We start from the raw sequence: 20,935 nt of genomic DNA on the forward strand, positions 1-20,935 counted from the left end.
TACCTTTCCCCCTCCCCTTTGAGTATGGGCTGGACTCTGACTTGACTCCAGAGAACAGAATGTGGAAAAGAAACAAGTCACTTCACAGTGAAAAATTGTCCAACACCACCTTAGCTAAGTGATCACAGCGTGCAACACCAGTGGTGGTTGTGGATAGCCTGTACCCCCTGATATAATATGATGGTATTCTTTCCCAAACCCATCATCTCAGTCTAACCAGGAGGAAAATATCAGATAAACCCAAATTAAAAGACATTCTAGAAAATCTCTAACCAGTCCCTCTGGAAAATAAGGAAGGTCTACAAAACTATTCAAGACCAGAGGAGACAAAGAAGACACAATGAATGAATGCAATGTAGCAACATGGATGGGATCCTGGAACAAAAAGGAACATGAGTAGAAGACGTGGTGAAATCCCAAGAAAGCTTGGGATTTGGTGAATATGAATGCGCCAATGTTGGTTTTTTAGTTTTGAAAAAGGTGCCAGGGTGATGTAAGGTAATGTGAGGCAAACCTGGAACTGGGTGAAGGGTTCATACACAGGAGCCATCTGTCCTATCTTTGCAACTCTGCTTTAATCTAAAACTAACCCAAATAAAACACTTATTTAAAAAATGTAAAAGAAATATATCCCAGGAGCAGAAAATCCACTTCTTCCCGTCCACCTTAAACAAGTCCTGGCAGAACTGCTTGGGGAGGGTGTACAAGGACCTTCACCACAGAATTGTTAGAATCAGGGGAAAAATGTAAAAACTGCAACAGAATGACACAAGAAACCATGGACTACCTACATTATGAAACAGCTTACGGTTGTGAAAAATTAACTAGATGTATATGTACTGAGAAGATATAATGCTGAGTAAAAACACAGACTGTGGGAGGGTACTAAAATATATGATGAGAAAAAGGAAAAGATAGACAAAAGCTAACACACTAAAGATACACAAAATATAACACACAGAACATTTCTAGAGACACTCCTGGGGGCACTTACATACATATGTCTATGTTGAGATCAACAGTGGTTACAGAGGTGACTTCTATAAGGGGAACTGGAAATTGAGATGGTGGCCAAGGGGATTTGAGCTTTATTCCATGATCTTGAAGTTGTTTTACGAGGAGAATGCCTTCATCATTTACCTGGGGGAGCTATGAGTGATTACTTTTTTTAAGGTAGGGAGATAATATTCCTCTAACACAGGAGATAAAATGGTTGGCATGAGGTTCTGGCAGCTGCTGTGATGCAGGGATATAGAGGGCGTCCCATGGAGACCGGCAGTATTGCAGGAGGTCACGGGCCTGAAGCCCCACCTAGATCCCTGAGACAAGCACTTACTTGTACAGTAGATGTTACAATAGTGGCCAGCCTTAACAATGGAGAGGCCAATGACAGAAGTCCAATGGATCTTGTTTCCAATTGAGGTACAAGTACCCAGAGGGCTCCAGGATCCTGCAGCCATCTGATTTAAAAAAAAAAAAAAAAAAAAAAAAAAAATTCCAAGTGCTACTGAAACTGAATTCCCTCTACTGCAGCTGACCTCAGAATCAAAGGTTCATTTTTCACTCTCAATGTCTAGAATAAAAGCAGAACCAACCAGGACCATTGCAGTTGCTTTAGACAACAATGTCAAACTGAAATTCTGGCAGACATGGAAGATTAAGCACCCTTTCTATGATACTCATTATCTCACATTAAGCCAATAAATTTCCTTATAAATTGGGATTACAAAAATCTTATCTTACAAAAATCTTATGGAAAACCTTGAAGAAAATTTAACTCAGAGCATATATTTAAATAAGTGCTTAAAGCTCCATTTAAAGTACTACAGTTTTCCTTAATATATTTAAAAGAGGTCACTTCCCATCAGTAATCTGGTATTTTTAAAATAACATTTGATGCTTTAGCTATACAATTAAAAGTAAATTTCTCCCCTACTGCAGCTACATTTAGTAGCTGAGAAGCCAAGGTCCTTTTCCAACTCTTAGTCTTCGTTCAAACAGGCCACGTAGATTCTGTAGTCCATCATTTTAATAACACAAAATAACACAAAACCCTCTGCATCAAGACAATAAAGCTTGAATCTTGCTGACCCCAACTGTGCTTTCTCTGTGCTGATACTCAGATCAATGATACACTGGCCAAAGTCACACTGTAAATCCACAACCGCAAACTTCAACGGGAAATGAACACTGCCTACCAATCCCACACATGTCTAGTCGTCTCACTCACCTCCTCCCTAAATGACCATTTTCAATCTTCTCCATTCTCCTCAAACTTCCAACTGTCCATTACACCCATCCTTTTTCCTCTTATGCCTCTTTCCCCATCACTCCTACTTGATAGATAAAATAGAAGCCATCACAGGACGAGTGTCCCATGGTCCCCAAACCTAGTATGCAAACCTCTTCCATCCACTCCAATTCTGATCTTCCTCCCTATTACAGAAAGGGAATCATCCCTGTTCCTAAGGTTAGTTGTTACACCTGAGCTGGAGATACCAGCCCCTCCCGCCTTGTTGGAATGAACCACCACTTAGTATTTATATGTAATCAACCTCTTCTTTTCAACAGGCTCTTTGTTGTTGGCTTTTTAACAGGCTCAAGAGGGTCTAAACCTACCTGCCTCACTTTGGTCAGCTCCCCATCCACTTCCTATCGCACCTTCCTTTCAAAACCAAACTTCTTGAAACAGTTGTCTCTGTCACATCACCTTCTACTCACTGCTCACCCATTCCAATCCAGCTTCCAGCTCTGTCACCTGACAAAACAATCCCTGCTAAGATCACTTAAGACCGTTTCAACCTAAATCCAATACATGTTTTATACTCAACATTTTATCTGACCTCTCAGCAGCATCTGACCACTTCTTCCTCTTAAAGTAATTTGTTCTTCCCTCAGCTTCTATGGAACAGTACTCTGTTGTTTTCCTGCTGTTCCTTTAGCTCCTTTCTAGGCTCATCCTCCTTTCTCTAGCCCATAAATGTGGGTAGTTCTTCACAGCTCAGTCCTTCCATCCTATTTTCCTAAACAATCCCACCTGTCCTTTCCTAAACAATCCACCTTCAATTATGACCAATATGCAGATGACTCACAAATTTAAAAACACAGCCCAAACCTTTCATCGGAACTCCAGGTCTATATATAACTTTCTATTTGTTATTTCCTCTTGAATGACTCAAATGGTAACTCAAACTCAACACGTATAAAACCAGACCTCATGATCTTCTCCCAAAACTTGATCTTCCTCCAATGTTATCTACCCCAATAAATAGTGGTTTGGTTCCAAAATCCAATCAATCACAAACACTGCAATATTACTATAGTAATCTCTCAAATCTATCTCAGCTGCCATCATCCACTATAGTCATTTCTCTTGGGCCTCTGCAATAGCCTCCTATCTGATCTACCATATCCAACTGTATCCTGGTTGGCAGCCAGAATAATCTTTCTGAAGCATAAATTAAACCATCTCACCCTGGACAAAACATTTAATAGATTCTATTTTTCTTAGGATAAACACAAAGACAAGCTCTCTAAAATGCCTCTAAGATCCTGAGTTGGTCTAGCTCCTCCTATCCTGTCCCCGTTTCTCACTCTCTCCAGTGTAGCCACTTTGGTGTTCTTCCCATCTCTTGCCCTCACTATGCTCTCTCCCACCACAGGTCCTTCTGTATTGCTTTCTTATGGGCAAGCCCATAGCCTCTTCACATAGTTTGCTTGTTCTCATCTTTCAGAGAGTAGTCAAGCATCAGTTCTTCCTGGAGTCCTATTCTAACCTGGCTGGTCTCCCTATGATTTGCTCTCCTAGCACTCTATAGTTCTTCTTTGTAGCACTGATCATTTATATGTCTTTCCCACAGACTCTACTAAGATCTGTGATGCAAGGCATCAGATCTCTTTTAGCTCAATTTTCTATTTCTAATACCTAGCTCTGTAGTATGAATTTAATATCTGTTGAATCAATGAACAAATGACCATCTTGAACACCTGAGGTTGAATACTTTTTTATTTAATGTCCAAATTCAATGGGCTCTTGAAATTCAGTCTCTCCTGTCTGGTACCATTGTAAATGCTTTCTTTCCTTTATATCTAAATTATCTAAAACAGCCCTGGAAGATGAATCCTTAGCTCTAGTTGCTCTCTGATTCAACCTATTATGTAAAGCTGACAGGATGCTGGGGCAACATCTTTTTATGGGCAATCAAAATGGTAATAGGAAAGGAGACCACGTTAGAAAAAAAGAGACTGCACAAGGAAAAGGAAGCCTGAAACCGTTCCATTTGAGGCTATTAAACTTGGAAAAGAGAAAATCTAGGACTGAATGTCGAATTATCTGAATACTTAAAGAGCTGTCATATTCAAAAATCAACAGATTGATTTTTGGTAGCTCTGGATGAGAGTTTCTGGGAAATAGATCTCAGCTCAGTAAAAGGAAGACCATTCAGTCAATTAGAATTATCTCAATGTTGTCAGTCTTGCTGAGTAGTGACTTTGCCACAACCCAGAGAATTCAAGCCCAGTCTGGTGAAATGCTCAGCAGAGAGAACAGTGGTTCTCAAACATTTTTGTATCAGCTCTGGAACCCTTTCTTCAAACAAAAGCTTTTGATGAGACCCTCATATGCCACAGAGCTATATGGAGCATCTCTACGGGCAGATGACTACCACCCTCCACTTCCCACTCAACCCCTCTGCAAGCCACCTGCCATTGCATTGGCAACAGCCTACTGGAGTTCCCTACATGAAAACATGCATGCTTTCAGGGCTCCTGCGTGGCTCAGTCAGTTAAGTGTCTGCCTACAGCTCAGGTCATGATCTCAGGGTCCTGGGATCAGGCCCCACATTGGGTTCCCTGAACAAGGAGTCTGCTTCTCCCTCTGCCCCTCCCGCCTGCTTGTGCACTTTTTCTCTCTTGCTCTCAAAAAATAAATAGTCCTAAAAAAAGAAAGAAAAGGAAAGAAAAAACATGCATGCTTTCCCTGCCCAGCCCTCTGCAGCTTTTACTGGTGTAGGGGTGGAGTGGAGGAAACTACTTCTTAACTCTTTTCTATTTTCTTTGATTCAGCTAATGAATATGATTTTCCATGAAAACCCTTCTAGCATGTAAGTAGATTTTGCTCTTTTCAAAGAACTTGTCTTTGTACATGTTACCTTAACTTTATTATAAATTTCTTTATGGCAGTAATCATTGGTCTCCTGTTTTGGAATCACATACAATACAAAGTATAGTAGGAGGTAATAAAAAAGAGGAAAGAAAAACCCAAACCCTTCTGCATGAAAAGTGAAGACAACTACTTCAGGTTGGACTCATAAAAATACCTAACACATGTTTAGAAAATACAGGAACGTGAAGTAACAATTTCAAACTCACATTCTCCATCCTGCTTTAGACAATCCCAGTCCCCTTGCCCTTTCTGCCCCCACAGCTTATATACTTATCTTACATTCTTGCATCAGAAGAGGGAAACCAGATTCCTTCCAGAAAGCGATTCCAAGGATGAATTGCATTCCACAGGTAAAACCTGTTTTGACTAGAATCTCGAGGGAAAAGCTCACTTTTATTATACATCACAGTCTTATTTCCTGTATCTTCTTTAATGATTATAAATTCATGGATAAGAATTACAAATAAAATAAGTTTTAATTTAGGCCACTGTACTAACACAGTGTAATTTTCCAATTACAAATTAAGGAAGCATGTGCTCAACTTGCTTGGTAATGAGGAACAACTTCTAGATGGGTACGTGTAGGTGGTAATATGGTATTAGCAGACAAATGTGTAAAAAGTATTTGCCAAAGAAGCATTTTTCTTTCCCCAGAGGTATTTGATAACTTTGTTGTATTTTCAGATTAATTTCCTTTCAATGGATTCCTGTTCTAAGAAACTAAGGCACTGACTTCTGAAAAAAATCACATTTGTATCCTTAAATTCTGATCTAGATCAGATATGAACATACTATAAATCAGAAGTTTCCACTGCTGATGTTACATATTAAGATACATAAATATTTACTGAATATAGTATAGTGAGCAATATATTTTGGGGAGTAATCAAAATGCTGACACATTCTAAATTACCAAAGGAACTATTCTTGAGGAAGAATATACATTTACGGTGACATTTTCAGATCTCCTAAAATTTTATGGTGAAGGACTACATGATATAATGATAAAGAAGTAAATTTGGAATCAGGACAACCTGGCTCAAATTCAGGCTCTATCACCAACTATAAAAGTGACTAATTATTTCTCTAAGTAAGTCTCAGTTTCCTCACTTATAAAATCTAAGACTTGGACATTTACACCTGAACTCTAAATTAATCCTATTCTGCAAAAGCAATGCCCCTAAGTAGAGTGCACTGACAATGTCAGCCTGTGACTTCTATGTGGGGACACAGAAGACACTTTAAATGGTTTAATAAAGTGCTCGTTAGGGGTTGGTAACACAAATTTCTTTGCTCATTCATTCATCCATTCATTCTAGCATAGTATTCTGACACTATCCAAATGAATTCATGTGAAGTGTTTTAGTAAGTCATGTAATTATTAAATAACAGGTCTTAAATATTTTGCTGAATATAAAATTAGCATAAATTAACATTTGCTTTATGTTTTCATCAATCAAAAAGGACAAATTCCTCTAAATCTCCTCAAAATCACCTAATTTAACCTTAGGCAATGATAGTGACTGACACGTCAGATACGGCACCTCAATTATACAAACTTTAACAATGATTTTATGAATACACAGGCAACAAAGCAAAAATAAATGGAACTGCATTAAACTTAAAAGATTCTGTGCATCAAAAGACACAATCAAAAATCATAATCTACAGACTAAGAAAAAATACTTACAGGTCATGTCTAATAAAGAGTTAATTATCAGGGTACATTAACTCCCACAATTCAACAACAATAAAAAACCAAATAACCTGATTTAGAAGTGGACGAAGAACTCTGGAAAATAGTATGGAGGTTCTTCAAAAAGTTAAAAATAGAGCTACCCTAAAACATGGCAACTGCACTATTAGGTACATACCCCAAAGATACAAATGTAAAGATCCAAAGGGGCATCTGCACCCCAATGTTTATAGCAGCAGTGTCCACAATAGCCAAACTATGGAAAGATGTCCATCGACAGATGAATAGCTAAAGAAGATGTCATATATGTGTACACACACACACACAGGTACACACACACACACGCGCGCGCGCACGCACAATGAAATACTACTTAGCCATCAAAAAAGAAAAAGAAATCTTGCCATTTGCAATGACATGGATAGAACTTGAGGGTATTATGCTAAATGAAATAAGTCAATCAGAGAAAGACAATTACCATATGATTTCACTCATATGTGGAATTTAAGAAACAAAACAGAAGCACAGATTCTGGAAGGGAGGGAAAAATAAAACAAGATGGAATTAGAGGGGAAGACAAACCATAAGAAACTCTTAATCATAGGAAACAAACTGAGGGTTGCAGGGAGCAGGGGTAGAGTGATAGGTAACAGGGTGATGGACACTAAGGAGGGTACGTGGACAGGACTGGGTATTTTATAAGACTGATGAATCACTGAACTCTACCTCTGAAATTAAAAATACACTATATGTTAATTAATTGAATTTAAATGGAAAAAATTTTAATTAAAAAAAAAAAACGGGCAAAGAACTTGAACACACATTTCTCTAAAGAAGATATACAAATGGCTAACAAGTATATGAAAGATGCTCAATATCACCAATTAGAGAAATGCAAATCAAAACCACAGTAAGATACCACTTCACACCCATGAGAATGGCTATTACTAAAAAAACAGAAAATAGGAGCACCTGGCTGGCTCAGTCTGTGGAGCATGCAACTCTTGATCTCAGGGTTGTGAGTTTGAGGCATAAAGATTACTTAATAATAAAATCCTTAAGGGGCGCCTGGGTGGCTCAGTCGGTTAAGCATCTAACCTCAGCTCAGGTCATGATCTCAGGGTTCTGGGATCAAGTCCCACATCAACCACTGTGCCCAGAGGAGAGTCTGTGTCTCCCTCTTCCTCTGCTCCTCTGCCACCCCCTGCTTGTGCACTCATTTGCACTCATAAATAAATGAAATTTAAAAAAAATAATAAAATCCTTAAAAAAAACAGAAAATGATTAAGTGTTTGTGAGAATGTGGAGAAATTAGAAGAGCTCTTAGTGGGAATGTAAAATGCTGCAACTACCATGGAAAACAGTGTGGAGGTTCCTCAAAAAATTAAAAATAGAACTACCATTTGATCCAGTAATCATACCTCTGGGTATATCTCCAAAAGAACTGAAAGCAGGATCTCAGAAAGATATTTGCACACCCAAGTTCAAAGCAGCACTATTCATAATACACAAAAAGCAGCCCAAATGTCCACTGACGGATGAATGGATAAACAAAAAGTGTCACACACACACACACACACACACACACACGATGCAATAGCACTCAGCCTTGAAAAGAGAGGCAATCTTGTTACATGCTACAACACAGATGAACAATCTTAAGGACATTATGCTACCTGAAATAAGACAGTTACACAAAGACAAATACTCCACGATTCCACTTACATCAAGTATCTAAAGTGTCAGTGTTGTGAACTGAATTGTGCTCCCCCAAAATTCTTATGTTGAATATGAACTAGAGTCAGGGTTCTAGCCCCCAAAGTGATGGTATTTGGAGATACGGCCTTTCAAAAAGTACTTAGTTAAATGAGGTCATAAGAATAGGGCTCTACTCAGAACTGCTGTCCTCATCAGAAGAGGAAGAGAAGCAAGATCTCCTCCCCGTCTCTACTGCTTCCCCATCTACTCTCTCTTTGCTCTCACAGAAAGAAGGGGCATGTGAGGACACAGGGAGATGGTGGCTGTCTGTAAGCCAGGAAGAGAGGCCTCACTAAAAACCAATCTTGATGGCACCTTGATCCCGGACTTCCAGCCTCCAGAACTTTTGAGAAAATAAGTTTCTCATTTTTAAATCATCCCGCCTTTGGCATTTTGTTATGACAGGCCTGGCAGACTAATATAGTCAACTTCTTAAAAACAGAAAATAGAATGGTAGTTACCAGGGGCTGGGGGCAGCAGGAAAAGGAGTTGTGTGATGTAGAGTTTCGGCTGCAGAACGTTAAAGTTCTGGAGAACTCTTTCACGATATGTATGTAAATATACTTACCATCACTGAACTGTATACTTAAAAATGGTTAGGATGGTATATTTTATACTACGTGGTTTTTACTCATTCAAAAAAATAAAGCAGAATTTCAATTTTTCTGCTAAAAAGGAGAATACAGATTTAAAAGTACTATTTCACAAATAAAAACAACTACTAATATTATTTTATGCACATGAAATGTATATGGGTGTGATTTATGTGTTTCTATTTCATTAGAAAAAGCAATAATGGGGGTGCCTTGGTAGCACAGTTGGTTAGGAATCTGACTCTTGGTTTCAGTTCAGGTCCTGATCTCAGAGTTGTGAGATCAAGCCCCAAGTCAGAGCACAGAGCCTGCTTCAGTTTCTCTCTTCCTCTCCCTCTGCCCCTCCTCACCATGCTCGCTTACTCCTGCTTTCTTTCTCTCTCAAAAATAAATAAATCTTTTTTAAAAAGCAATAATGACAACTGTCTTAAGGCAAAACAATACTTCCTTATTAGAAACAATTTTTACCAAGACAGAACCAACAAAGGAAAGCCTAGTTAGTTTACAAATTATAATCTCTAAATTCACCAAAACTAGCAGTGAGTATAACGTATCATCATTTCCTCCTCAATATATTTTGCCAGAAAATGCTTCTACCAAATTGTGGAACACAGAATAGTTCTCAGTTCAAATTCTCCAGATTTTTTAATCACATATTTTATCTTTCAAAAAACAAGGGAAGAGTTACTACCAGTACTCGGACTCATTTAACTTAAATAATGAAGAGAATTCAATTCAGCTTTTAAAAAAAACCCACTTTTTTACACTTATTGATTACATTCCTGTAAGTTCTTTTCTCTTAAATACATAAGAACAAAGGACTTGAAACCTATAAAATTCTTCATCATTCCTTACTACAAAAAAATCTATTTTTCATGTTTCTCTAAGAGAAAATGGGAGAAGTGTAACAATAATCATATAATATTTGTACTTAACAGTTTACTCTAAGTTAACCTGGGGATTATAGAGGTTAGTAGCCATGCTGCAGTAAAACTTCTCTTATTTGCTGGCCTAAATAAAATTTCAAGAAAATTGTGGGCTGTGAAACCCAGAGGGAAGGGTAGACACAGCTTGATTTCAGGAGATAGACTAGGACAGTGTTTTTCAACTTCGGCACTACTGGCATTTTGGGCTGTATAATTCTTTGTTATAGAGGCTCTCTGAGGCATTGTAGGATATTTAAGAGTATCCTGGGCTTAACAGTCACATGAAAAAGTGCTCAACATCCCCTGGTATCAGGGAAATACAAATCAAAACCACAGTGAGATACCACCTCACACCAGTCAAAATGGATAAAACTAACCAGTCAGGTAATGACAGACTTTGATAAGGATGTGGAGAAAGGGGAACCCTCCTACACTGTTGGTGGGAATGCAAGCCAGTGCAGCCACTCTGGAAAACAGTATGGAGGTTCCTCAAAAAGTTGAAAATAGAGCTGCCCTATGACCCAGCAATCGCACTACTGGGTATTTACCCTAAAGATACAAATGTAGTGATCTGAAGGGACACATGCACCCCAATGTTTACAGCAGCAATGTCCACAATAGCCAATCTATGGAAAGAACCTAGATGTCCATCAACAGATGAATGGATAAAGAAGATGTTTTATTTATATGTATGTATGTATGTATATGTGTGTGTGTATAAAATATATATATATATATATATATATGAATACTATGCAGCCATCAAAAATGAAATATTGCAATGACATGTATGGATCTAGAGGGTGTTATGCTAAGTGAAATAAGCCAATCAGAGAAAGACAATTATCATATTTCTCTGATAGAAGGAATTTGAGAGGCAGGTGGGGGGTCGGGTGGGGAAGGGAGGGAAAAAAATCAAACAAGATGGACCGGGGAGGGAGACAAACCACGAACACTCCTAATCTCAGGAAACAAACTGAGAGTTGCTGGGGGATCGGGGTGGATAGGGATAGGGTGGCTGGGTTATGGACTTTGGGGAGGGTATGTGCTATGGTGAGTGCTGTGAAATGAGTAAGACTGATGATTCACAGACCTGTACCTCTGAATTAAATAATACATTATATGTTAATAAAAAAAAATGCCCCCCCCCCCAAGAAGAGTATCCTGGGCTTTACCTACTAGATTCCAATAGCACCTCAAGTTGTAACAATCAAAAATGACCCAGACATTGACAAATATCCCCTAGCAACAAAATTACTCCAGTGGAGAGAATACGAGGCCATGGATGAATTGATGAATTAGCACAATTAAACTGCAGACATTAACTTAGGTTAATGTTAAAAGTTAACATTTAGGATCTAAACTCAGATATGTAAACTAAACAAGTAAGTTGTAGGATAACTGGGCAGGGGGTAGGGGGATAAAAAAAACAATAGACTTCAAAATGTTAAGAGACATGTGTGCCTATTACTAGAAAGAAAGAATATTCTAAATATATTACCTGCCACTTTTTGTGTGTGCTCAAGGAACTAAAACCATAGTTACATTTGCTATTTTCCTCTTTTAGACTGCCATCTGGCAATCCACACTTCCACTAAAATAAATAAATAAATAAATAAATAAAATAAAATTGCAGTCGATTGGACTAAAATAGTTAATGTACCACCCCACGTGCCAAAAATATGCCAGGGAGTCTATAGTTTACTCAGTAATGCCCCCAAAGAAAGAAACTAATGTCTCTTAAACATCAATGTCCTTAAAGACAAAAGCAAGTAACTCACAGGATGCTTACCAAATGTATGAAGTTCCTTTACTACCTTTGGGGGATACAGAGTCAACCAATAGTAAAAGAAAAAGCAAAACAAAAGAAGTTACATACAACAGGCAAACTGAACTCATAAAACTCATTTATTATGACCCCAAGACATAACATACAAAGTTTTGAAAAAAAGTCCACTAATCAAATACAGCAGAACACAACTGACTATAGTCATTGTATTTCCAGTGTCACAGGGATTTGTTAAGAATGAGTGAAATAATGAGACAGTACACTGAATCCCTGTCACTCTCTAGAGAGGCAGTGTAAAGATTCTTCACAATAATGAATATAGGTTCACCACTGTAACTTAATCTACTACCAATTCCCTTTCCTTAGCACCCAAAAGCTGTCAAAAGACAAACTGGCAAATCCAAACTGGTATGCCCTTTGAGTTCTCCTTCACGAATCCATAAAAGCAGACTATGGTAACAAGACCCTACAGTCACTATAGACGAATAGTAATTATCAAATATAAAGATAAGCAGAAAACTGTGAACCATTCACTTAACAAATGTTTTGTTAAATGTGACCATAAATTGTATATATTGAGCACTTCTACAAGAACTCATCTAGGGGCACCTAAGTGGCTCAGTCAGTTGAGCATCTGCCTTAGGCTCAGGTGGTGATACCAGAGTCTTGGGATTGAGCCCCACATTCTGCTCCCTGCTCAGTGGGTAGCCCGCTACTCCCCCTGCTTATGCTCCCTCTCTCTCCGGAAAAAGAAGAAGGAGGAGGAAGGGGAGAGGGAGGGGGAGGGGGATAGGGAGAAGGAGGAGGAGGAGGAGGAGAAGAACTATGCATCTAGATGTAGTAATGAGCAAGATAGATGAGGTCCTGATTCACACCAAGTATACATCCAAGCCCAGGAATTCTAGTGGAAGCATCAAACATTTGGGAAAAGCAACATCATGAAACAAAGTATCAAACACAAAGAATCTTTCAAAGAGAACAGAGTTAACACCCAAAGGAAAGAGTTAATGGAGAAAACAGAAGACTTGAAGCATCACTATTATTCTCAGATATTGAGGGAATACTTCATTTGTAAGATAAGAATAGATTTTGACAGGAGAGAATTCTGAATAAACACTAACATTTAGATATATGTGTATGAAATCTTAGAAAAACAAAGATAAAGAGAAATCCTATAGGTTTTCAGAGAGATATAAGAGATTATCAGGTATTCAAGGACTGGCTACAGTTCAACTTTAAAAGAACTATGAAAGGGCATATTTTATCAAAGCAAACAATGAAACAAAGACCATAAAGTGAAGAACAAAGGGCAAAAAGATACATATTATAACACTATTTATAAATATTTTATTTTATTTATTTTTTTTAAAGATTTTATTTATTTATTTGACAGAGAGAGATCACAAGTAGGCAGAGAGGCAGGCAGAGAGAGAGAGGAGGAAGCAGGCTCCCTGCTGAGCAGAGAGCCCGATGCGGGGCTCGATCTCAGGACCCTGAGATCATGACCTGAGCCGAAGGCAGTGGCTTAACCCACTGAGCCACCCAGGTGCCCCCTATTTATAAATATTTTAAAAACATCAAATATTTTCATGGAAATAGACATACAATAAAAATATAAAGACATTTATGGCCGCCATACATGAGTGTAAGAGGGAACGAAATGGGGGAGGGCTTCTTTAAGAAGAAGGAACCACTAGCAGCAGAATCATAAATGATCTCAACACAGAGGAGAGTGCATGAGACAGGGGAGAAAGAAGAAATGTGAAACTTTATTAATAGTCTTTTCTTGGGGTGCCTGGATGGCTCAGTGGGTTAAAGCCTCTGCCTTCGGCTCGGGTCATGATCCCAGGGTCCTGGGATGGAGCCCCGCGTGGGGCTCTCTGCTCAGCGGGGAGCCTGCTTCCTCCTCTCTCCCTGCCTGCCTCTCTGTCTACTTGTAATCTCTGTCTATGAAATAAATAAATAAAATCTTTAAAAAAACAAACAAACAAACAAACAAAAAAGAGTCTTTTCTTGCTCTGGTGAAGAGTGTGGATACCAGTTAAATCTAGAAATTGATTAAAAAAAAAGTTTAAATACATATGTTAAAAATTTCAGGTTAACCACTAAAAATCAACTTGAAATAGATATTTTTTTTACTTCCAAATCATCAAGAAACGATACAGAGAAGACAACCAGTGTAAAAGACCATAGACTAAGTTCAACTAAATCAATAATCACAGTAAGTGTGGGTTAAATTCACTTTTACAATAGACTGCCATATTGGAGTTTGTTTTCACCTGATTTTTGTTTGTTTTTTAATGGACCATTTATATTTGCTTTATTCCAACACTCACCAAATATCTATATCTTTGGCTAATTCTTTTTTTTTTTTTTTTTGGCACTTATTAGTTTTTTTTAAGATTTAAATTCAATTAATTAACCCATAATATATTATTGTTTCAGGGATATAGGTCTGTGATTCATTAGTCTTATATTATACCCAGTGCTCATAACATCACATGCCCTCCTTAACGTCCATCACCCAGTTACCCCATCCCCCCACCCACCACCCCTCCAGCACCCCTCAGTTTGTTTCCTAAGATTAAGAGTCTCTTTTTTTCTCTCTCTCTCTGGTTTCATCTTGTTTCATTTTTTTCCTCTCTTCCCCTATGATCCTCTGCCTTGTTTCTTAAATTGCACGTATCGGTGAGATCATATGATAATTGTCCTTCTCCGAATTCACCTGTTTGGTTTTTTTTTAGTTTTTTAATTTAAGTAGGCTGCACACAACGTAGGGCTTTGAACTTAGGACCCTAAGATCAAGAGTCGCATGCTCTACTGACTGAGCCAGCCAGGTGCCCCAGTCAGTTTCAAAATATCCACCTACATGGTTTATAAGGTACATGTTAGCAAGACACATACCTCAGACAAAATAACACAGGACTGCTGTAAAAAACGAAATGGAAAAACATTCCCCTTTTCCATGGAGCTTCTATTTCAAGACCCCCCAGTGGATGCCTGAAACCCCAGAGAGTACCCAACCCTATATATATTATGCTTTTTTCCTATACATACATACCTCTGATAAGGTTTAATTTATAAATCAGTAAGAGATTAACAATAACTAGTAATAAAATAGAACAATTATAATGATATGTAAATGTGATCTCTTTCTCTCTCAAAATACCTTCTTGTACTGAACTCACCCTTCTTACGATGGTGATGGTGTGAAATGACAAAATACCTATGTGATGAGATGAAGTGAGGTGAGTGATGGAGACACCATGACCTAGCTAGCTACGACTGACCCTGACCATACATCAGGAGGAGGGTCATCTGCTTGTGGATGGCAGGTACCACAGGTGAGAAACCACAGAACATGAAACTGCAGGTAAGAGGGGACTACTGTACACCAAATTAGTAATTTAAAAAAAAGGAAAGTAAATATAATATTAACATTAGGCAAACTGGAATTAAATGCATCAAATGGAAGGAGAGAAAAATCTCTCATGGATAAAATATGCAACTAGTCAACGTGTCATGGCACAAACATTTATGTACCTAAAAACAGCTTCAAAATATATAATGCAAAAACTGATATCAAAATCAGAACAAAAAAACTTCTATAATCATAGTGTGATTTAACATACCCCTCTCAAAATATGCACATTTCAAAGGAATAAAAAATGTGAAAGGTTTTAATAAGCTTCACTATGTAAGCCTAAATATACAAAAGTACACACATGCACAAATACACACAATAGAGGATACAAGCAACCAACAGCTTAAAACATGACTATGTATTAGGCCACACATGCACTGAAGTCCCCAAAGCATCAAAGCATAAGTGACAGTCTCTGATCATACCTCGAAACAACACAAGGGTAATCATCTGGACTGTTTCACTTCGACTGGCATCAGACGGGCAAAACTCTAAATGGCAGTTTGTGAGGCTTTAGGGAAGTGGCATTTATAGGATCTTTAGGTAGGAGTATAAATGGCCAAGGCCTTCTTTACACAGTAAGTTGATACTATCTATCAAAATTTTAAAGTCATACCTTTGCCGCAGCAATTCTACTTCTAGAAATCCCTCATAAAATAAGTACACATAATTACAGAACAAATTTGTGTAACAACACAGCGAGCGCAATGCTAATTATAGCAGGAAAACAGTAATAACCCAAGAATCTAACAACAGAAAAATAGTTAAATTATTTATAGTATATCCATTTCATAAAATGCCAAGCACTGACATGGAAAGAATCTCCAAGACTCTACAGTGTTGCCTTTTTTTTTTTTAAGTGTAAAAAATACATCTGTATCATTCAAATTATGTTAGGATAAAAAATAAATAGAAAAAGGAGTTGAAGAGTACACAATATACTTTTACTTCCGGAGAGGGACATGGTGGAGAACTTTTATATTTTACTTTACATATGTCTCAACTGTTTGAATATTTTATGATTTGTACTGCTTGTACAATCCAAAAGAGAAAAGAGCAATTTTTCAAAATTTCTTATTTATTCCCCAGAAAAAGACTGGGATCTTCCTGTTCTTATTACAAATTTGATTAAACTCATTGGAGAGAACAGAACAAGGGTAAACTTCCAACTGTTCCCTCTGCCAGAACACTGTTCTCTCAGATAAGGCTCACTCCTTCACTTCCTTCAAGTTTTCCACTTAAATATCATCTTATCTGAGAAAACTTCCTTGACTTTTCAATATAAAATGACAACCTCCCACACCTATTCTACTGCCCCCCAACTACTTTGCCTTGCTTTTTATTTCACTGGAGTACTTCCAACACCTGTGTCTTAGTGTCCCTATCTCTAAAATGAGGGTGATAACAGTATCTATCCCACAGGTTGATGCTAGGCTTCAGTGAGCCAGAGCGCTCGGATGAGTGCCGGGCTCTCACTAGGAGCCCCATCAGTCCATGATTTTATGCCACTTTTGCGGATGGTCCGCCTTCCCCCTATTACAATGACACACCCAGGAAAGAAAGGACTGTGATTTGTTCCCAATTGCATCCTGAATGCCTGGAAAGTGCTTTTATCAGTAAATATTCATAGCTGTTGATGCTTGATTTAGCACTGCAGCCATATGCACAGACAGCTGAGATTACAAGAAAAAGATCAATTATTTTCAGTAAAAGCAAGCTTTCTGCAACTAACATGAATCATCTGTAATAATTCAATCTACTTTAAAGCATAATATTTAGCAGCAGGACTCCTAGAAGCTTCAAATAGGGAGTTGGTATGGTACCATTTAATTCATTAATTTCTCAACACCAAATGGCAAAAGAAACTAAAACATAATGTGGAATGAGAAAAATGAAAGCACAACTTACTTTGCATTCCTGTTTTTGATGCATGGCTGGTAGAGGACCTTGACAGCATTCCAGGCAGAACAGGAATCTGCCTTCAAGTTATCTTCCAACAGGGGGAACTTTTTGATACTTTTGGAACTTCCCAAAGATTCAATCACCAGACTATCTGAGTTTAAAAGCCATAGCTAAAGATACGGAGAGAAAGGCCCAAGTATAAGGATATTATCATCACCCTATCTGTATCTCATAACACTAAAAACGAAATACACACAAAACTATAAAAATACCAGAAAAAAAAAAAAAGACAGGAGAACCCTGAAATAATTTTTAAGTATGGTAAGTCTTTCAAAGTGTAACATCTAGTAGAGCTGCTGAGATCATAAAGTTTAAAAAAAAAAAAAAAAAGACAACCAACTAGGAGAAAATAGTTAATATATAGATAACAAAGTTATTATCTGTAATATATAGAGTTCCCAGGAATTAAGAAGGGGCCAAAAACAGTCCAACAGAAATAAAGGCAAAGAATATGAACAGAAGTAACAGAAGAAATAAGTGATGAACATATATAAAAATGTTAGTAATAAGGAAATGTATAAATCATGTGCCACCATTTTTCACTTATTAGATTGGCAAGTACAGAGATGGTGACATTCAGTTCAATAGAGGGGTCTGGACTGCTGGTGGAAGAGCGTTTTTTGGAATTTGGACGCATGCTGTTCATTGAGGGGCTCAGCTGCAGTCATACTTCAGCTTGATCCCCCGGGGAGCTCTGATGCAAGAATGGCACCTACATTGTCTGTCCCACCTCGAGACAGGAGGCCTCTGCTTTCTGTAACCCAGGGTCAAATCACTGGCAGTAGACTGACCAAGGCAGGGGTGGGGAAGACCTGACTTCCTGAACAAGGTGGCACCTGTCATGTGAGGGCATGCCTCTGGAGACAAGGCAGCTGAGCACAATTAGCAGCCCACATGTCTCAGCATCTGGGAAATGGGTGCACCAGTCTGAGTAAGGAGGACCTGGGCAGGGTACCAAGAATGTCTCACTACATGGGACAAATGAGTACATTTTCTGGTGGGTGATAATTACCAGTTTAAAAAACACAAATTCTAATACCATCTTAGATTAGAAAGGTCTATTTCTAAAGAAGTACTAAAATACACATGCAAAGATTATTTTCATTGAAGCACTGTCTTTAACAGCCACACACTGGAATTCTAGGCATGAAAGACCCTGGTCTATACTTACACTCACAAGGAACAATCCTTATGATATACTGTTGAGTGAAGTAAACATGATAAAGAAAAATGCTCGTCATGTGATTCGGGTATGTTTCACAAACAGAAAAGCAGAAATGTGAGTGTATGAACAAGAGAGCTATACCCAGAGAGGGAGAAGACGCTGATGGACACACCATACCGTTAGTAATGTTTACCTTCAAATCCTACATACAGCAAGACAAGGAGAGAAGAAAAGTTGGGGGAATACCACTTCTTTTACATTTCTCATGTTGTCTGAATGTTTCAAGAAGGTATTACCTTTTTTTTTTTTTTAAGATTTTATTTATTTATTTGACAGAGAGAGATCACAAGTAGGCAGAGAGGCAGGCAGAGAGAGAGGAGGAAGCAGGCTCCCTGCTGAGCAGAGAGCCCGATGCGGGGCTCGATCCCAGGACCCTGAGATCATGACCTGAGCCGAAGGCAGTGGCTTAACCCACTGAGCCACCCAGGCGCCCCGAAGGTATTACTTTTATAACAAACAAGTTTTTTGAATTTATTTTTTTAAAGATTTTATTTATTTATTTGACAGAGAGAGAGAGAGAGAGAGAGGTCTCATGTTAAGCATTCTCACCCCATACACACACACAAAAACAGGAACAACAGAACATATTTTAAACAGAAGAGTATCAAAGGGAAAAATAGGGGGAAAATCAATAGGGGGGAAAAAAGTGACAGAAACAGAATTAAGTTATAGTGACCAAGAAATGCCATGAACGACTTAGAGTGAAGAACTTTATTTTGTGGTGTGAGCAGGAATCAGGTTTTATTTCTTTCTATATCCCTAGTACCTAGCACATAGAGGCACTTGATCTATTGTTATCAAATTAAGGGAGTTGATTTTGAATTAAACTGATATTACAAACTCAAATTTCTGATCATTTCTTTTCTAGACCTGAGACTTAAAAAAGAATGGCAAGACTAACGAATTTCTGAGACCCTGGATTACCACACTACAGAAAGCTGGGAGAAATCACTTCTTACCAGGATGTACGCTTTGCCATCATGACCTTGAATAGTGAATCTGAAAGTGCTTCTAGCAGCGGAGAGTTCCACTAGACACTGGGCAATAACACTCTGTACAAACTGAGACCTGTTTGAAAAGAAATAAATTTTCACAATGTGCCTCTCATAATAACTCTAAATGGCAAGAGGACCCAAAAATACCCACAGGGTACTAAAAGGCAAACGTGTGTGCAGCCTGACTTTTCTATATGCTGCCCATCCCTTTGCAGACTGTGCTAATGTGGATTTTAATATATTTTAATGTATTTGTGTTTCCTCCAGTCTTCTTATAACCTATTCTCCAATCCTTAACACACTTCCCATCCCAAACCTAACTATTCCCCTTGACTGAATAAAAAATACCGTATTAGTCAAGTCAATATTCCATTTGTGCTGCCCCACATTAAACAGTAAGTTAAAAGAGAAGGCGAGGTATTTCGTCCCAAACATTAGACAGTATTATATATGATGTCTTCCATTTGCATCCATCCCCTCAAAGAGTCAGAGCTGAGGCACAGAATCAAAATATTTACAGGAGGATAAGTTTTAAGGTTATATTCAGATTGCCATAATTTCTAGATATCCATAAATAAACTGAAACAGTTAACTTCTGTTTGCAAAATAAAAAAGATTCAAAAGAAAGAAAAAGCTAATGGATTTAGTGGTTAAGTAACTTTTTTTTTGAAAACACAGGAATCATTTGAAAACTGACTCATGTTTCAAATTTAAATAAGTCAAATTAATCCCAGAAATAATTATTCAAAAACCTATTGGTGATTAAGTTATGAGACCCTGGATATATGACAAATAGAAAGAAGCACAAAAAACTTTCAGGTTTAGAAGATTTATATGATGAGCACATTTATTTATGCCACTATGTAATAAACAAACAATAAATGAATCTCAAGTCTTTTGTATGTGTGGTTTGGTTCAACTGCCTCAAAAGCCTTTATTTTTCTTTTCTAAATAAAGAGAGGTATAAATAAAAATGAATTCCCAAATAATTAATTGTACCTATCATTCTCCACATTTGAAACTGCAGAATAAACTTAATTTGCTATTTGTACCTTGCTATGATAGAAAATTTTCTTTCAGATGGCTGAATAATTATCTCCGTCATATAAAACTTGGTGGTTTCTAGAAACAAAAGTAAGAAAATTAAAATCTAATTTTAAATTTAAAAACATTTTTATGGTGGGCATACTGGTCCTAATTACAATATCCCAAACTAAATATTTTGTACACATACTGGTAAAATTCGCTTTCAGTAAAAATTTTCCCAAAATGACTTAGTGTAAGACACCAACAAGACACAAGGAGAGCATCCTGAGCCTGGTGTTTTAGAACACATGCCCAAATGAATCTTGGCACAGTGACACTCTGTTCACACGCATGGAAGGTTGGAAAAATCAGCCACA

The 20,935-nt window shown here is 37.8% G+C and overlaps 1 protein-coding gene across 1 annotated transcript in view; it reads right to left on the reverse strand.

Moving 5' to 3' along the window:
* Nucleotides 1-20,935, reverse strand: part of LOC111147609 (ubiquitin protein ligase E3D) — a 138,019-nt gene that overhangs the window by 70,898 nt on the left and 46,186 nt on the right. Inside the window, 3 exon segments of the mRNA XM_022503764.1 lie at nucleotides 17,259-17,422; nucleotides 19,497-19,605; nucleotides 20,585-20,654. Coding sequence (XP_022359472.1) covers nucleotides 17,259-17,422; nucleotides 19,497-19,605; nucleotides 20,585-20,654 — 343 coding nt within the window.

The sequence above is a fragment of the Enhydra lutris genome, unplaced genomic scaffold (genome assembly GCF_002288905.1).
Source record: "Enhydra lutris kenyoni isolate GAN:26980312 unplaced genomic scaffold, ASM228890v2 scaffoldscaffold17, whole genome shotgun sequence".
NCBI lineage: Eukaryota > Metazoa > Chordata > Mammalia > Carnivora > Mustelidae > Enhydra > Enhydra lutris.